Raw genomic sequence first — 19,160 nt, forward strand, 5'->3', positions numbered from 1 at the left:
CAACCTGGAAACAGAGAAAAAGGTTTACATCCTCAGTAGGAATTTTGTCATCAGGTTGGTTTCTTTCTGCCCTGGACCGCAAGGTATATTCTAGAGTTGCACTCAGTGATCAAAAAGAGGAAATGATGTCCAATTTTGTTAGACAAGCTAATCAGTCACATCTCCTATATGAAAAAAGTCTAACAGAATCTTACCATAGTGGTAAGTTGAAAGGGCATGTCAGGAAAGACGGAATGCATCGCTCAAAGACTTATTTATTTTTATCCTTCACTTTTCATTTTCCTAAAATATTGAACCCTCTGGGGAAGCCCTTTATAAGTGATAAAGTTAGTGATGATCCTGGGGACATGTAAGCTGAGCTATCTTGAGGCAGGAGACAAACTTTGCTACATTAGAAAATATTTTGGAAGGGAGCCAACATGGCGGCGTGAGTAGAGTAGCAGAAAACTCCTCCCAAAACCACATTTATCTATGAAAATATAACAAAGACAACTCTTCCTAAAATACAGATCAGAGGACACAGGACAACATCCAGACCACATCCACACCTGCGAGAACCCAGCGCCTCACAAAGGGGGTAAGATACAAGCCCCGGCCCTGCGGGTCCCGAGTGCCCCTCCCCCCAGCTCCCAGCGGGAAGAGAGAGATCTGAGCAGGAGGGAGAAGGAGCCCAGGACTGCTGAACATCCTACCCCAGCCATCCGGACCAGAGCACAGACACAGTGCATGCATGGGGTCCTGGATACTAGGGAAACAGGGAAGCAGGACCAGTGAGCGGGTGCCTGAGGCCGATGCCGGAGAACAAAGAAACGGGAGCGGCCTTTTTTTTTTTTTTTTGGCGAGTGCTGTTTGGAAGTCTTAAAGGGACAGGGACCCTGATACTAGGGAAACAGGGAAGCAAGACAGGTGAGCGGATGCCTGAGACCAGCGCCTGAGGACAAAGAAAATTGTGCGTTTTTCTTTTTTTTCTTTTGCTGTTGCTTTTGTTGTTTTGGTTTGGAGAGTGCTTTTTGGAAGTCTTAAAGGGGCAGGGAAGGACACTTAGTCCAGAGGCAGGGAATCTGGGGATCTCTGGGCACTCTAAACCTCTGGGCAGCAGGGAGCATGGAGCCCATTACGGAGATAAATAGCCTCCCAGTTGCTCCCCCTCCAATGGGGCTCCACCATTTTGGAGGAGCACCCCGAGCCAGGCTACGCCCACAGCAACAGCGGAGATAAACTCCATTGCAACCGGGCAGGAAGCAGAAGCCCTGTCTGTGCACAGCTGCCAAGCACAAGCCACTAGAGGTCGCTATTCTCCCAGGAGAGGAAGGCCACAAACCAAAAAGAAGGAAAGCTCTTCCAGATGACACTCATACCAGCTCTGCAAACTATCTCTATCGCCATGAAAAGGCAAAACTACAGGCAGACAAAGATCACAGAGACAACACCTAAGAAGGAGACAGACCTAACCAGTCTTCCTGAAAAAGAATTCAAAATAAAAATCATGAACATGCTGATGGAGATGCAGAGAAAAATGCAAGAGCAATGGGATGAGATTCAGAGAAAAAGGCAAGAGCAATGGGATGAAGTCCGGAGGGAGATCACAGATGTCAGGAAGGAGATCACAGAAGTGAAACAAACCCTGGAAGGATTTATAAGCAGAATGGATAAGATGCAAGAGGCCATTGAAGGAATAGAAACCAGAGAACAGGAACGCATAGAAGCTGACATAGAGAGAGATAAAAGGATCTCCAGGAACGAAACAATACTAAGAGAACTATGTGACCAATCCAAAAGGAACAATATCCGTATTATAGGGGTACCAGAAGAAGAAGAGAGAGGAAAAGGGATAGAAAGTCTCTTTGAAGAAATAATTGCTGAAAACTTCCCCAAACTGGGGGAGGAAATAATTGAACAGACCACAGAAATACACAGAACCCCCAACAGAAAGGATCCAAGGAAGACAACACCAAGACTCATAATAATTAAAATGGCAAGGATCAAGGACAAGGAAAGAGTTTAAAGGCAGTTAGAGAGAAAAAGGTCACCTATAAAGGAAAACCCATCAGGCTAACATCAGACTTCTCAACAGAAACCCTACAGGTCAGAAGAGAATGGCATGATATATTTAATGCAATGAAACAGAAGGGCCTTGAACCAAAAATACTGTATCCAGCATGACTATCATTTAAATATGATGGCGGGATTACACAATTCCCAGACAAGCAAAAGCTGAGGGAATTTGCTTCCCACAAACCACCTCTACAGGGCATCTTACAGGGACTGCTCTAGATGGGGGAACTCCTAAAAAGAGCACAGAACAAAACACACAACATATGAAGAATGGAGGAGGAGGAATAAGAAGGGAGAGAAGAAAAGAATCTCCAGTGTATATAACAGTTCAATAAGCGAGCTAAGTTAGGCAGTAAGATACTAAAGACAGTAACCTTGAACCTTTGGTAACCACTAATCTAAAGCCTGCAATGGCAATAAGTACATATCTCTCAATAGTCACCCTAAATGTAAATGGACTTAATGCACCAATCAAAAGACACAGAGTAATAGAATGGATAAAAAAGTAAGACCCATCTATATGCTGCTTACAAGAAACTCACCTCAAACCCAAAGACATGCACAGACTAAAAGTCAAAGGATGGAAACACATATTTCAGGCAAACAACAGTGAGAAGAAAGCAGGGGTTGCAGTACTAATATCAGACAAGATAGACTTCAAAACAAAGAATGTAACAAGAGATAAAGAAGGACACTACATAATGATAAAGGGATCAGTCCAACAAGAGGACATAACCATTCTAAATATATATGCACCCAACACAGGAGCACCAGCATATGTGAAACAAATACTAACAGAACTAAAGGGGGAAATAGACTGCAATGCATTCATTTTAGGAGACTTCAACACACCACTCACCCCAAAGGATAGATCCACTGGGCAGAAAATAAGTAAGGACACAGAGGCACTGAACAACACACTAGAACAGATGAACCTAATAGACATCTACAGAACTCTACATCCAAAAGTAACAGGATATACATTCTTCTCAAGTGCTCATGGAACATTCTCCAGAATAGACCACATACCAGGCCACAAAAAGAGCCTCAGTAAATACCAAAAGATTGAAATCCTACCAACCAACTTTTCAGACCACAAAGTCTTAAAACTAGAAATAAATAGTACAAAGAAAGCAAAAAGGCTCACAAACACATGGAAGCTTAACAACACGCTCCTAAATACTGAGTGGATCAATGACCAAATCAAAATGGAGATCTAGCAATATATGGAAACAAATGACAACAACAACACTAAGCCCCAACTACTGTGGGACACAGCAAAAGCAGTCTTAAGAGGAAAGTATATAGCTATCCAGGCATATTTTAAAAAGGAAGAACAATCCCAAATAAATGGTCTAACGTCACAATTATCGAAATTGGAAAAAGAAGAACAAATGAGGCCTAAACTCAGCAGAAGGTGGGATATAATAAAGATCAGAGAAGAAATAAATAAAATTGAGAAGAATAAAACAATAGCAAAAATCAATGAAACCAAGAGCTGGTTCTTTGAGAAAATAAACAAAATAGATAAACCTCTAGCCAGACTTATTAGGAGGAAAAGAGAGTCAACACAAATCAACAGTATCAGAAACGAGAAAGGAAAAATCACGACGGACCCCACAGAAATACAAAGAATTATTAGTAAGTACTATGAAAACCTATATGCTAACAAGCTTGGAAACCTAGGAGAAATGGACAACTTCCTAGAAAAGTGCAACCTTCCAAGACTGATCCAGAAAGAAACAGAAAATCTAAACAGACCAATTACCAGCAATGAAATTGAAGCGGTAATCAAAAAACTACCAAAGAACAAAACCCCCAGGCCAGATGGATTCACTTCAGAATTTTATCAGACATACAAGGAAGACATAATACCCATTCTCCTTAAAGTTTTCCAAAAAATAGAAGAGAAGGGGATACTCCCAAACTCATTCTATGAAGCTAACATCACCCTAATACCAAAACAAGGCAAAGACCCCACCAAAAAGGAAAACGACAGACCAATATCCCTGATGAACGTAGATGCAAAAATACTCAACAAAATATTAGCAAACCGAATTCAAAAATACATCAAAAGGATCGTACACCATGATCAAGAGGGTTTCATCCTAGGGATGCAAGGATGGTACAACATTTGAAAGTCCATCAACATCATCCACCACATCAACAAAAAGAAAGACAAAAATCACATGACCATCTCCATAGATGCTGAAAAAGCATTTGACACAGTTCAACATCAATTCATGATAAAAACTCTCAGCAAAATGGGAATAGAGGGCAAGTACCTAAACATAATAAAGGCCATCTATGATAAAACCACAGCCAACATTATATTGAACAGCGAGAAGCTGAAAGCTTTTCCTCTGAGATCGGGAACTAGACAGGGATGCCCACTCTCCCCACTGTTATTTAACATAGTACTGGAGGTCCTAGCCACGGCAATTAGACAAAACAAAGAAATACAAGGAATCCAGATTGGTAAAGAAGAAGTTAAACTGTCACTATTTGCAGATGACATGATACTATACATAAAAAACCCTAAAGACTCCACCCCAAAACTACTAGAACTGATATCGTAATACAGCAAAGTTGCAGGATACAAAATCAACACACAGAAATCTGTGGCTTTCCTATACACTAACAATGAACCAACAGAAAGAGAAATCAGGAAAACAACTCCATTCACAATTGCATCAAAAAGAATAAAATACCTAGGAATAAACCTAACCAAAGAAGTGAAAGACTTATACTCTGAAAACTACAAGTCACTCTTAAGAGAAATTAAAGGGATACTAACAGATGGAAACTCATCCCATGCTCGTGGCTAGGAACAATTAATGTCGTCAAAATGGCCATCCTGCCCAAAGCAATATACAGATTTGATGCAATCCCTATGAAACTACCAGCAACATTCTTCAATGAACTGGAACAAATAATTCAAAAATTCATATGGAAACACCAAAGACCCCTTATAGCCAAAGCAATCCTGAGAAAGAAGAATAAAGTAGGGGGGATCTCACTCCCCAACTTCAAGCTCTACTATAAAGCCATAGTAATCAAGACAATTTGGTACTGGCACAAGAACAGAGCCACAGACCAATGGAACAGACTAGAGAATCCAGACATTAACCCAGACATATATGGTGAATTAATATTTGATAAAAGAGCCATGGACATACAATGGCGAAATGACAGTCTCTTCAACAGATGGTGCTGGCAAAACTGGACAGCTACATGTAGGAGAATGAAACTGGACCATTGCCTAACCCCATATACAAAAGTAAACTTAAAATGGATCAAAGACCTGAATGTAAGTATGAAACCATTAAACTCTTGGAAAAAAACATAGGGAAAAACCTCTTAGACATAAACATTAGTGACCTCTTCTTGAACATATCTCCCCGGGCAAGGAAAACAACAGCAAAAATGAACAAGTGGGACTATATTAACCTGAAAAGCTTCCATACAGCAAAAGACACCATCAATAGAACAAAAAGGAACCCTACAGTATGGGAGAATATATTTGAAAATGACAGATCCAATGAAGGCTTGATGTCCAGAATATATAAAGAGCTGACACGCCTCAACAAACAAAAAACAAATAACCCAATCAAAAAATGGGCAGAGGAACTGAACAGACAGTTCTCTAAAAAAGAAATACAGATGGCCAACAGACACATGAAAAGATGCTCCACATCGCTAATTATCAGAGAAATGCAAATCAAAACTGCAATGAGATATCATCTCACACCAGTAAGGATGGCTGCCATCCAAAAGACAAACAACAACAAATGTTGGTGATGCTGTGGAGAAAGAGGTACCCTCCTACACTGTTGGTGGGAATGTAAATTAGTTCAACCATTGTAGAAAGCAGTATGGAGGTACATCAAAATGCTCAAAACAGACTTACCATTTGACCCAAGAATTCCACTACTAGGATTTTACCCTAAAAATGCAGCAATCAAGTTTGAGAAAGACAGATGCACCCCCATGTTTATCGCTGCACTATTTACAATAGCCAAGAATTGGAAGCAACCTAAATGTCCATCAATAGATGAATGAATAAAGAAGATGTGGTACATATACACAATGGAATACTACTCAGCCATAAGAAAAGGGCAAATCCTACCATTTGCAGCAACATGGATGGAGCTGGAGGGTATTATGCTCAGCGAAATAAGCCAAGCGGAGAAAGAGAAATACCAAATGATTTCACTCATCTGTGGAGTATAAGAACAAAGGAAAATGTGAAGGAACAAAATAGTAGCAGAATCACAGAACTCAAGAATGGACTAACAGGTTCCAAAGGGAAAGGGACTGGGGGGATGGGTGGGTATGGAGGGATAAGGGGGGAGTTAGAAGAAGGGGGGTATTAAGATTAGCATGCATGGGAGGTGGGAGAAAGGGGAGGGCTGTACAACACAGAGAAGACAAGTAGTGACTCTACAACACTTTGCTATGCTGATGGACAGTGACTGTAAAGGGGTTTATAGGGAGGACCTGGTATAGAGGAGAGCCTAGTAAACATAATATTCATCATGTAAATGTAGATTAATGATAAAAAAAAAAAAAGCAGTTCCTGTGTGGTGACCTCCAGTGAGATCTACACAATGGTATAAAGGGCATATAAAAGTGTAGGCAAAGGGTTTGTTTGTGCTTATACAGAGGATCAAAGCCTAATTTGGCTACCCCGAAAATGAACTAAAATGCGATATGAAAAAGAACTTCCAACATCAGCACTCTCTGGAAGACTCATGCCAGAAGATGATCATCAAAAAACCCCAACAAAGATCCACGCACTGCTACAGGTGTAGATGCACTCATCCCACTGGTTCCTGGACTTGCCATGGGAATGAAGAAGGAGATATCTAAGCTGGCCTGTGCATACAGTAAAACAACAAATTTGACTGGATCTACACTGTTGGAACTCAACCAAGAATTAGGAGAAGTGCAAATTGTAGCGCTCCAAAATCTTACAACTACAGACTATTTACTGTTAAAAGAACATATGGGATGTGAACAGTGCACAGGAATGGGTTGTTTTAATTTGTCTGATTTCTCTCAGACTGTTCAAGTTCAGTTGGACAATATCCACCATATCATAGATAAGTTTTCACAAATGCCTAAGGTGCCTAACTGGTTTTCTTGGTTTCACTGGAGATGGCTGGTAATTATAGGTCTGCTTTGGTTATGTAACTGTACTCCTATTATGTTAATGTGTGTGCGCAGTTTAATTAGTAGTTTAAAACCTATACATGCTGAAGTTACTATACAAGAAGATACATCAAAAAAATAATCAATCTTCCCATGTTTTCTTCTGCCTCCTACTTCTATAGCTTTTCTTCTTCCTTCCTAATTACAACCCATAAATAGAATTTGTGCCTCATATCGAATTTACCATGTATCACAATTCTTCCAAGTGGTAAAGATACCTCAAGACAAATGCTGGGCATAGAAGCCACAGGGCATAGTTATGCAAGGAAGTAAAAAACTAACCTTTTCACACAATAAGGCTTCTCTCTCACTTACAACTTTACGTTTCCCTGTATGGCCCCGGAACATGACTGGTTAGCCAGAGACGGGTAAGATTCCTCAAGGGAGGAACAACCTAAGACAGGCACAGTCACAGGGGGGCCATCAGGTGAGGAATTGTGGATCAACAGAGGTGAGGCTTAAAACCTCACCCCCGCCCCCCTGTTCTGAGAGAAATCTGCTGCATCCGTGGATGTTTTATTGCCCTTGTCTAGCTTGGATTAACACATAGTCTACAGGCACACACCTGATCATCTACATTTGCTCTCTTACAACACTAAACTATGTTTTCTACCTTTATCTTGCATCTACCTACGACTTCAGCATTTTATTAAAAATAATAATAAAGAGAGAAATGTGGTATCCACATATAAATCAAGTATAAAAATCAAACGAATATTCATATTTGAACTGACTGTTTATAGTTCATAATGCATGATCAAAACCGAAAGTTTCTGTGATGAATGCCCTTGTACTATTCACCATGTAACTTATTCACTATATAAGAATTTGTTCTCCATGTAAGAAGTTGTTCCTTATGCTTCAGAAGATTGGAGACTGACGAAAATTAGGCTTGGGGTGGATTAATGATTATACATTGAGCACTGAGTCCCCTATACAGAATTTTATTGTTGTTAACAACCATTTGATCAAAAAAAATAGGAGAGATGCCCTCACAAAAAAAATAATAAAATAAAGTAAAATAAAATAAATAAATAAATAAATAAATAAATGAAGTACACACTTGCAATTGTAAAATAAGTAAATAACCGGTATGTAATGTATAGCATAAGGAATATAGTCAAAATGTTGTGACAACTTGGTATGGTGATAGCTGGTACCTAGAACTATCATGTATATAAATGTTCAGTCACTGTGTTGTACACCTGAAACTAATGTAATACTGTATGTCAACTACCCTTCAATGAAAAATAAGTATCTAAAAAAAAAAAAAGAAAAAGAAAAAGTTTGACCACTATACTTTGAGCAGTCAGAGAAAAGGCTGGCTCAGAAACAAAGTCTTTTTTATTTCAACTGTATAATTTTTTTGGATTTTTCATTTTCTTGCATGTATTTTGTATATAATTAAATATCAAATCCAAAAAAATCCTACTGCTTATAGTATTATGGCTACTCTACTTGACTAGAAACTAGGAAAGAGGACAGACTTTCATCTTTTGAAACTCAGGTTTCATGAAGTTTATTCAGTGGAAACTTGAGGTTAATTGACTTCAGCGGAGATAAGAAACAAGGCTTGGCCCAGTCATCCCCAGGCCATCTGCTTCCCTGCTCCCCGGAGTCATGCTTCTCTTCCCTCTCTCTAAGCAGAAAGGAATTAGCCCTATGGTCTTGAAAAGACATTGGCAAAACATTGGATGCTCCAAAAACATGTATTTTTTAATTACAGAATTAACATGAGTCCTTTATTTTTCTAATTTGGCTTTCTTTCATTTTGCACAAATATTTCCCACATTTTATACTAGTCTGCACTATTATGATCTGGTAAATGCCCTTGCTTCCAATAAATGTTTTTTCCTTTGCCCTTTTTAGTTTAGAGTTTATGACAGTGTTTTTACCATGACCCAAGGAAGGGAAGTTTATTGCTTTATTATCACAGAAATCTTGGCACTAATTAACTATTTATTGTGAGATGGGTGTAAGTGAATAACTGTAAGCCAGATGACATAAAAACACAATTTTTAATTTAATGACTTTCTTACTAGTCATTTGTATTTAAGCTAAAAACACTTAAAAACCTCTACACTATGTCTTTAAAGTTAATTAATTTCAGTGAGAAAAGACACAGTATAGAAGAAAATGTCAGGTATTACTAGATGAAGGATAATAATGTAATTGATTAACATTACCATCTCTATTATTTTTAAAAACCCATTAGTTATGCAGGTAAATGGAAAGTGGTAAGATTCAGGCCAGCTCCTAATTTGCCACTACTATCCTTCATGAGTAATAATCTGAGAAGTCTAAGCAGAACTTTATTCATTTAAAAGAAATGAACCATGATGAAAGATGTCAGGTGTAATGCTCTATAATTTAGGTTGAAAATTTGGATTTTAAATTTTATATTATCTCTTTCAGTGGGAGGCTATTTTTTGTAACTTATTCAGTGCTGAGTCCTAAAATATTCAGATAGCTAAGTCAGTGTGAACAGAGAAAAATAGAATGATGTTCTCATGGTCATTTAGAGCCCTCAGTCAGCACACCCACTGAGCAAACCTGCAGGGACTAATCTGTTCTCTTGCCTACACGTTCTCTTCCTTATTTCTTTACTCAAGTCTGCAGTTCTGTACTTGATTTCAATAATAGTTGAATAGCTATAATAAATAATAAGCAATTTTCAAATGTCAGCTGTCAACCAAAGAAATAGAATGCCATATATATTTTTATCCTATTTTTTTCAGAGCAAGAATGGGCCTTCTCCTAGTACTCCAGTTTCATTAAAGCAGCCCAGAACACATATCTAGTGTGCCCCTCCAAAAATGTATATACTTTTCAGATATTATTAACCTCTAGAAAGACAGAGTGTCAGTATTTTGAAGTGTTGTTTTTTTATAAGGATTTAGGGGCCAAAACATGCTTCTTCATATTGGCAGAGCAATAGTGGAGAACTACATATGTAATATTAACTCCTATGTTATTTCACATTTTTATAGCATTGCAAAAAATAACCAGTTCCTATAAATTTGATGTGTTCAAACCAAAAAGTCTTCTTAAATGTGTGACTCAGATGCTATTATGACAGTGCCTAATTACCATAAATTATTAATTTAAGCTATAACTGAGTTATTCTTTGTCATTATAGTTTACGAGATATGCCTGCATCTCTAATACTCTAGAAAGTACTGTATTATGGAAGAATTCTTGCCTTTTACCTCTAGAATAATAAATGCCTAGGTATAGAAACATTATCCAATATGTATACAAAGTGTTTTAGAATGCTTTCAGAACTGCTGGGTCTGGAGAATGCAAATTAAAATGTCACACACTGCACACCAATACTGAGAATCAACCCTAAAACGTAAAAAAAGTGATGCAAGAAGTCAGAGTCAGTAAGAGTTTCCTGAAGGAATATATCTGGACTGCATTGGAAGGGAAACCATGTAAGGGGACAGGAAGAAGGGGAGGGACATTCAGGTGCGGGACAGGTTAGCAGAGGCTACAGCCTTGTCAACACCCAGGACTAGAAGAGAAAAGACTTGTTTTTTATTCTATATAAAATTTTATACTAATACTTTTTTATACCTCTGTTGGACATCTATATGGCTGCTGGAAAATTGTCTTTTTAATGGTTAATATTAATAGCAAATGTTATTTTTATACCGTGTTAAAGTTTACCAGGCACTTTTGATTTAATTTGACATTCAACGCTGGCCTTGTCTATTTTCTTTATGGTTCAAGGTCTCAGGATGGATCAAATGTTAATTTGTGTGCAACTGCTAATAGGGATTTTTGAATGTTAGAGACGCTGACTTCTGAAAGTCATTTCATTAGTGAAATAGTGAAATCATTAAATTTAAGACTTAATTATGAGTTAAGAGGATGAGCCAACACATTCATCTTTGAGGATTAAGAATGTTTATTCCACTTAAATAATTTTTAATAAAGAAAATTATATGAAAAAATACCCAGAAACATTTAAGCAGTATTTAGTATAGTTTAGTGCACCAGAGCTTTTTTTATCACTGCTATTTTAACTAACTGAAATGTAATGAAAGCAAACAAACAATCCTAATCCTGCAACATGACAGTCAAAACGTTCCCCTGTGAAAAGTGTTTCAAAATTTTCAAACGTGTAAGACTATGAGACACTTTCCACCATTAAGGTTACAGTTTCAACCTTCTGGCTGTTATTAGTCAAATATTGACACTCTCCGTTGGTAAGACAAGTGAAGGAATGGAAAGGAGATAAATTCTTGTTTTTGGTATCTGTGTTTTAACATACACTCATGTTCCACCTTGTGTTTTGTTTTCATTAAAGTTTTGTTATTCTTGTTTATAGAAGAAAACAAGGAGGTGCAATGCACACAAAGAAAGAAGAGAAACTTATAACCTATCTCCAAAAATTCTCACTCCTTCCTGTTCTTCTCTTGTGACAGCTACAGGGGGTGAAGATCTTCATAATGCTCTACAAAGAGGTGGAGCTTGCTCTTGGAATCAACAGTGAGTACAGCAAGAGGACTTTAATGCGTCTACACCCCAACATAAAGGTATTTGGGTTCATCCAGATGAACAATGATTCATTATTCTGCAGTGCTTCACATATGTTTTGCTTTGAGCTGTGTTAATCTCTAGAATTCCCTACTGTGTATATATATATATATATTCTATTCATTTTGTTATCATTAATCTACAATTACATGAAGAACATTATGTTCACTAGACTCTGCCCTTCACCAAATCCCCCCCACAAACCCCATTACAGTCACTATCAGTCAGCGTAGTAAGATGCTGTAGAATCACTACTTGTCTTCTCTGTGTTGCACATCCCTCCCTATGACCCCCCCCACATTATAGATGCTAATCATAAGGCCCTCTTTCTTTTTCCCCACCCTTATCCCTCCCTTCCCACCCATCCTCCCCAGTCCCTTTCCCTTTGGTAACTGTTAGTCCATTCTTGGGTTCTGTGATTCTGCCGCTGTTTTGTTCCTTCAGTTTTTCTTTGTTCTTATACTCCACATATGAGTGAAATCATTTGATACTTGTCTTTCTCCGCCTGGCTTATTTCACTGAGCATAATATCCTCTACATCCATGTTGTTGCAAATGGTAGGATTTGTTTTCCTCTTATGGCTGAATAATATTGCATTGTGTATATGTACCACATCTTCTTTATCCATTCATCTACTGATGGACATTTAGGTTGCTTCCATTTCTTATCTATTGTAAATAGTGCTGTGATAAACATAGGGGTGCATATGTCTTTTTCAAACTGGGCTGCTGCATTCTTAGGGTAAATTCCTAGGAGTGGAATTCCTGGGTCAAATGGTATTTCTATTTTGAGCTTTTTGAGGGAACCCCACACTGCTTTCCACAATGGTTGAACTAATTTACATTCCTACCAGCAGTGTAGGAGGGTTCCCCTTTCTCCACAACCTCACCAACATTTGTTGTTGTTTGTCTTTTGGATGGTGGTGATCCTTACTGGTGTGAGGTGATATCTCATTATGGTTTGAATTTGCATTTCTCTGATGACTAGCGATGTGAAGCATCTTTTCATGTGTCTGTTGGCCATCTGAATTTCTTCTTTGGAGAACTGTCTTTTCAGCTCCTCTGCCCATTTTTTAATTGGATGATTTGCTTTTTGTTTGTTGAGGTGCATGAGCTCTTTATATATTTAGGATGTCAACCCCTTATTGGATCTGTCATTTATGAATATATTCTCCCATACTGTAAGGTACCTTTTTGTTCTATTGATGGTGTCCTTTGCTGTACAGAAGCTTTTCAGCTTGCTATAGTCCCACTTGCTCATTTTTGCTTTTGTTTTCCTTGCCCGGGGAGACATGTTCATGAAGAAGTCACTAATGTTCACATCCAAGAGATTTTTGCCTATGTTTTTTTCTAACAGTTTTATGGTTTCATGACTTACATTCAGGTCTTTGATCCATTTCGAAGTTACTTTTGTGTATGGGGTGAGACAGTGATCCAGTTTCATTCTCTTACATGTAGCTGTCCAGGTTTGCCAGCACCATCTGTTGAAGAGACTGTCATTTCCCCATTTTATGTCCATGGCTCCTTTATCATATATTAATTGACCATATATGTTTTGGTTAATGTCTGGAGTCTCTATTCTGTTCCACTGGTCTGTAGCTCTGTTCTTGTGCCAGTACCAAATTGTCTTGATTACTGTGGCTTTGTAGTAGAGCTTAAAGTTGGGGAGTGAGATCCCCCCCACTTTATTCTTCCTTCTCAGGATTGCTTTGGCTATACAAGGTCTTTGGTGTTTCCATATGAATTTTTGAACTATTTGTTGTAGTTCATTGAAGAATGCTGTTGGTAATTTGATGGGGATTTATCAAATCTGTATATTGCTTTGGCAGGATGGCCATTTTGATGATATTAATTCTTCTTAGCTAAGAGCATGGGATGAGTTTCCATTTGTTAGTGTCCTCTTTTATTTCTCTTAAGAGTGTCTTGTAGTTTTCAGGGTATAGGTCTTTCATTTTCTTGGTTAGGTTTATTCCTAAGTATTTTATTCTTTTTGATGCAATTGTGAATGGAATTATTTTCCTGATTTCTCCTTCTATTAGTTCATTGTTAGTGTACAGGAAAGCCACAGATTTCTGTGTGTTAATTTTGTATCCTGCAACTTTACTGAATTCCGATATCAGTTCTAGTAGTTTTGGAGTGGAGTCTTTAGGGTTTTTTATGTATAGTATCATTTCATCTGCAAATAGTGACAGTTTAACTTCTTCTTTACCAATTTGGATTCCTTGTATTTCTTTGTTTTGTCTAATTGCTGTGGCTAGGACCTCTAGTACTATGTAGAATAACAGTGGGGAGAGTGGGCATCCCTGTCTTGTTCCTGATCTCAGAGGAAAAGCTTTCAGCTTCTCACTGTTCAGTATGATGCTGACTGTGGGTTTATCATATATGGCCTTTATTATGTTGAGGTACTTGCCCTCTATACCCATTTTGTTGAGAGTTTTTATCATGAATGGATGGTGAATTTTGTCAAATGCTTTTTCAGCATCTATGGAGATGATCATGTGGTTTTTGTCCTTTTTGTTTGTGTGGTGGATGATGTTGATGGATTTTCAAATGGTGTACCATCCTTGCATCCCTGGATAAATCCCACTTGGTCATGGTGTATGATCCTTTTGATGTATTTTTGAATTCGGTTTGCTAATATTTTGTTAAGCATTTTTGCATCTACATTCATCAGGGATATTGGTCTGTCATTTTCTTTTTTGGTGGGGTCTTTGCCTGGTTTTGGTATTAGGGTGATGTTGGCTTCATAGAATGAGTTTGTGAGTATTCTCTCCTCTTCTATTTTTTGGAAAACATTAAGGAGAATGGGTATTATGTCTTCTCTGTATGTCTGATAAAATTCTGAGGTAAATCCATCTGGCCCGGGAATTTTGTTCTTGGGTAGTTTTTTGCTTACCGCTTCATATTCTTTCCTGGTAATTGGCTTGTTTAGATTTTGTGTTTCTTCCTTGCTCAGTCTTGAAAAGCTGTATTTTTCTAGGAAGTTGTCCATTTCTTCTAGGTTTTCCAGCTTCTTAGCATATAGGTTTTCATAGTAGTCTCTAATATTTCTTTGTATTTCTGTGGGGTCCGTCATGATGTTTCCTTTCTCATTTCTGATTCTGTTGATGTGTGTTGACTCTCTTTTCCTCTTATAAGTCTGGCTAGAGGCTTATCTATTTTGTTTATTTTTCTCAAAGAACCAGCTCTTGGTTTCACTGATTTTTTTCTCTTGTTTTATTCTTCTCAATTTTGTTTATTTCTTCACTGATCTTTATTATGTCCCTCCTTCTGCTGACTTTAGGCCTCATTTGTTCTTCTTTTTCCAATTTCGATAATTGTGACATTAGACTACTCATTTGGGTTTGTTCTTCCGTCTTTAAATATGCCTGAATTGCTATATACTTGCCTCTTAAGACTGCTTTCACTGCATCCCACTGAAGTTGGGGCTTTGTGTCGTTTGATGTCATTTGTTTCGATATATTGCTTGATCTCTATTTTAATTTGGTCATTGATCCATTGATTATTTAGTAGCATGTTGTTAAGCCTCCATGTGTTTGTCGGCCTTTTTGCTTTCTTTGTACCATTTATTTCTAGTTTTATACCTTTGTGGTCTGAAAAGTTCATTGGTAGGATTTCAATCTTTTGGAATATACTGAGGCTCTTTTTGTGGCCTAGTATGTGGTCTATTCTGGAGAACGTTCCATGTGCACTTGAGAAGAATGTGTATCTTGTTGCTTTTGGATGTAGAGTTCTGTAGATGTCTATTAGGTCCATCTGTTCTAGTATGTTGTTCATTGCCTCTGTGTCCTTACTTATTTTCTGTCTGGTGGATCTGTCCTTTGGAGTGAATGGTGTGTTGAAGTCTCCTAAAATGAATGCATTGCATTCTATTTTTCCTCCTTTAGTTCTGTTAGTATTTGTTTCACTTATGCTGGTGCCCCTGTGTTGGGTGCATATATATTTATAATGGTTATATCCTCTTGTTGGACTGAGCCCTTTATCATTATGTAATGTCCTTCTTTATCTTTTGTTACTTTCTTTATTTTGAGGTCTATTTTGTCTGATACTAGTATTGCAACACCTGCTTTTTTCTCCCTATTGTTTGCATGAAATATCTTCTTCCATCCCTTGACTTTAAGTCTGTGCATGTCTTTGGGTTTGAGTTGAGTCTCTTGTAAGCAGCATATGGATGGGTCTTGCTTTTTTATCCATTCTATTACTCTGTGTCTTTTGATTGGTGCATTCAGTCCATTTACATTTAGGGTGATTATCGATAGGTATGTACTTATTGCCATTTCAGGCTTTAGATTCGCAGTTACCAAAGGTTCCAGGTTACTTTCCTTACTATCTAAGAGTCTAACTTAACTCACTTAGTATGCTGTTACAAACACAATCTAAAGGTTCTTTTCTGTTTATCCTCCTTTTTCTTCCTCCTCCGTTTTTTATATATTAGGTGTCTATTCTGTACTCTTTGTCTTTCCCTTGATTGACTTTGGGGATAGTAAATTTAATTTTGCATTTGCTTAGTAATTAGCTGTTCTACTTTCTTTACTGTGGTTTTATTACCTCTGGTGACAGCTATTCAACCTTAGGAACAGTTCCATCTATAGCTGTTCCTCCAAAATAGACTGTAGAGATGGTTTGTGGGAGTTAAATTCTCTCAGCTTTTGCTTATCTGGAAATTGTTTAATCCCTCCTTCAAATTTAAATGATAATCTTGCCAGATAAAGTAATCTTGGTTCCAGGCCCTTCTGCTTCATGGCATTAAATACATCATACCACTCCCTTCTGGCCTGTAAGGTTTCTGCTGAGAAGTCTGATGTTAGCCTGATGGGCTTTCTTTTGTATATGATCTTATTTCTGTCTCTGGCTGCTTTTAACAGTCTGTCCTTATCCTTGGTCTTTTCCAATTTAATTACTATGTATCTTGGTGTTGTCTTCCTTGGGTCCCTTGTATTGGGAGATATGTGGATCTCCATGGCTTGAGAGACTATCTCCTTCCCCAGTTTCAGGAAGTTTTCAGCAACTACCTCCTCAAAGACACTTTCTATCCCTTTCTCTCTCTCTTCTTCTTCTGGTATCTATAAATGCAAATATTGTTCCGTTTGGATTGGTCACACAGTCCTCTCAATATTCTTTCATTCTTAGAGATTCTTTTTTCTCTCTGTGCCTCAGCTTCTTTGTATTCCTCTTCTCTAGTTTCTATTTCATTTATTGTCTCCTCCATCATATTCAACCTGCTTTTAATACCCTCCATCGTGCTCTTCAACAATTAGATCTCCGACCTGAATTCATTCCTGAGTTCTTGGATGTCTTTCCATACCTCCATTAGCATGTTGATGATTTTTATTTTGAACTCCCTTTCGGAAGCGTCACGAGGTCCATATCATTTAAATCTTTCTTGGGAGTTGTATTGATAATTTTACTCTGGACAAGGTTCCTTTGGCGTTTCATATTTGTATATGGCGCCCTCTAGTGTCCAGAAGCTCTTTTCTGGAGCTGCTCAGCCCCTGAAGCAATGTTGAGGTTGCAGGGGAGCGGTATTGGTGCCTGGGGGGAGGAAAGAGCTGTTCCCCACCTCCCGGCTGCTGTGCCTGTCTCCACTGCCTGAACCAGTGGGCTGAGCACGCAGATATAAGCTTTTGTCCCAGAGCAGCCACATATGGATCCCTGCTTTCCACAAGTGGCTGGAATCCCAGTCTCCCTAGGAACTCCACCTGTCCCAGCTTTCCAACCCCGTAATCAGAAGAGTATGATGAAAGCACCATGAAATTTAGGTTTGTGCTCACGGCGCAGATCTCCGGAGCTAGGTATTCAGCAGTCCCAGGCTTCCACTCCCTACTTGCTCCATTTCTCTTCCTCCCACCTGTGAGCTGGGGTTGGGAAGGGCTCGGGTCCTGCTGAGCCACCGCTCTGGTACATTACCCACATTACCCCATTCAGTGAATCTGCTCTTTTCTCCAGGTGTATGCAGTCTGGCAGCATCCTCTTTCCTGTTGCTCTCTCAGGATTGTTTGCACCAACTATATTTTCTAATTGTATCCAGTTTTAGGGGGAAGCCTCCGTCACTCCTCTCATGCCACCATCTTTAATCCTGAATCCCCTAATGTATATTTTGAAGAAATAGCATTGTATCCCTCTCAGAAATGAAACAAAATATTCCACTTATACTTCTAATATTGATGGAGTCAGCAGAGTTCACATTTCTTCTTTTCATTTAGCTAAGAACACACTTCCTAAAGTTGTTTTAAATATATGAGTCCTGTCAAGTTCCCATGCCCCTCAGTAAGGTTATCCTGGAACCACTTAGATGTTATCTCCCTGTGACATCCCTTGAACACTGATAGAAGCAAAGAGAGCTCCTCTGGGATTTAAAGTGCTTTTCTCACTATCACCTTGTACAAAATATCAAAGACCTAAAGCCTATCAATAAACATTGTGTAGTTACTGAGATACACCAAGATAGTGGATTAATAAATCTCCAGCAGGTTTAATCTATATTACAATTATTTAATTTTCTTGGTTAAAAAAAAGATATTCCATGTAAATAGTAACCAAAAGAAAGCAAGAATGGCTATACTAATATCAGACAAAATAAACTTTAAATCAAAAAAGTTTACAATAGACAAAGGAGGACATCATACATTAATAAAATACTTAGTGCAGCAAGAAGATTAACAACTATAAACATTTACATACCAAATAATGACTATCAAAATATATAAAGCAAACATTGATGGAATTGAAGGGTGAAATAGAGAGTTCTATAATAATAATTGGACAATTTAATATCCCATTCTCAGTAATGGATTAGTATATGCATACCATGGAATATTATTCAGTCTGAAAAAGGAAGGAAATTCTAATATGCTAAAACATGGATGAACCATGAAGACATTATTCTAAGTGCCATAAACCAGTCACAAAATACAAATATTGTATGACTCCATTTTATGAGATACTTACACAACTCAAATTCATGGAGACAGAAAGTGGAATGTTAGTTGCCTGGGTGTGGGAAGGAAGGAATGTAAGTTGTTTTTTAATGGGTAGTTATTTCAGTTTTTCAAAATGAAGATTTCTGTAGCTGGATGCTGGATGGTTACACAATATGAATGTACTTAATTCCACTGAACTGTACACTTACAAAATAGTTAATATAGTAAATTTTGTTAAATGTATTTCACCACAATAAAAAAATGTTTTCTTAAAAAAAGGAGTCCCCAAAGATTTTGGAATGTTCCTACTTAAAGACATACAAAAACAGGTTGGTCAGTTTGGGAACATTTAGAAAGAATCCTGTTTGAAAACAGGAGGTTAGTAACTTGTCAAAGTACCATTCAAACCAAGAGCTGCCAAAATATC

The 19,160-nt window shown here is 38.0% G+C and overlaps 1 protein-coding gene across 7 annotated transcripts in view; it reads left to right on the forward strand.

Annotated features, from left to right (window-relative positions):
* PLD1 (phospholipase D1) overlaps positions 1 to 19,160 on the forward strand; it is a 225,204-nt gene that overhangs the window by 114,805 nt on the left and 91,239 nt on the right. For all 7 annotated transcript variants that reach the window (XR_012129383.1, XM_037003125.2, XM_073232089.1 and 4 more), the window contains one exon: positions 11,703 to 11,813. Coding sequence is in view for 6 of the 7 variants with exons in the window: in XM_037003125.2 (XP_036859020.2) it covers positions 11,703 to 11,813 (111 nt within the window). In the remaining variant the exon portion in view is untranslated. The remainder of the gene's footprint in view (positions 1 to 11,702; positions 11,814 to 19,160) is intronic.

This window comes from Manis javanica, chromosome 3 (assembly GCF_040802235.1).
Source record: "Manis javanica isolate MJ-LG chromosome 3, MJ_LKY, whole genome shotgun sequence".
Lineage (NCBI taxonomy): Eukaryota > Metazoa > Chordata > Mammalia > Pholidota > Manidae > Manis > Manis javanica.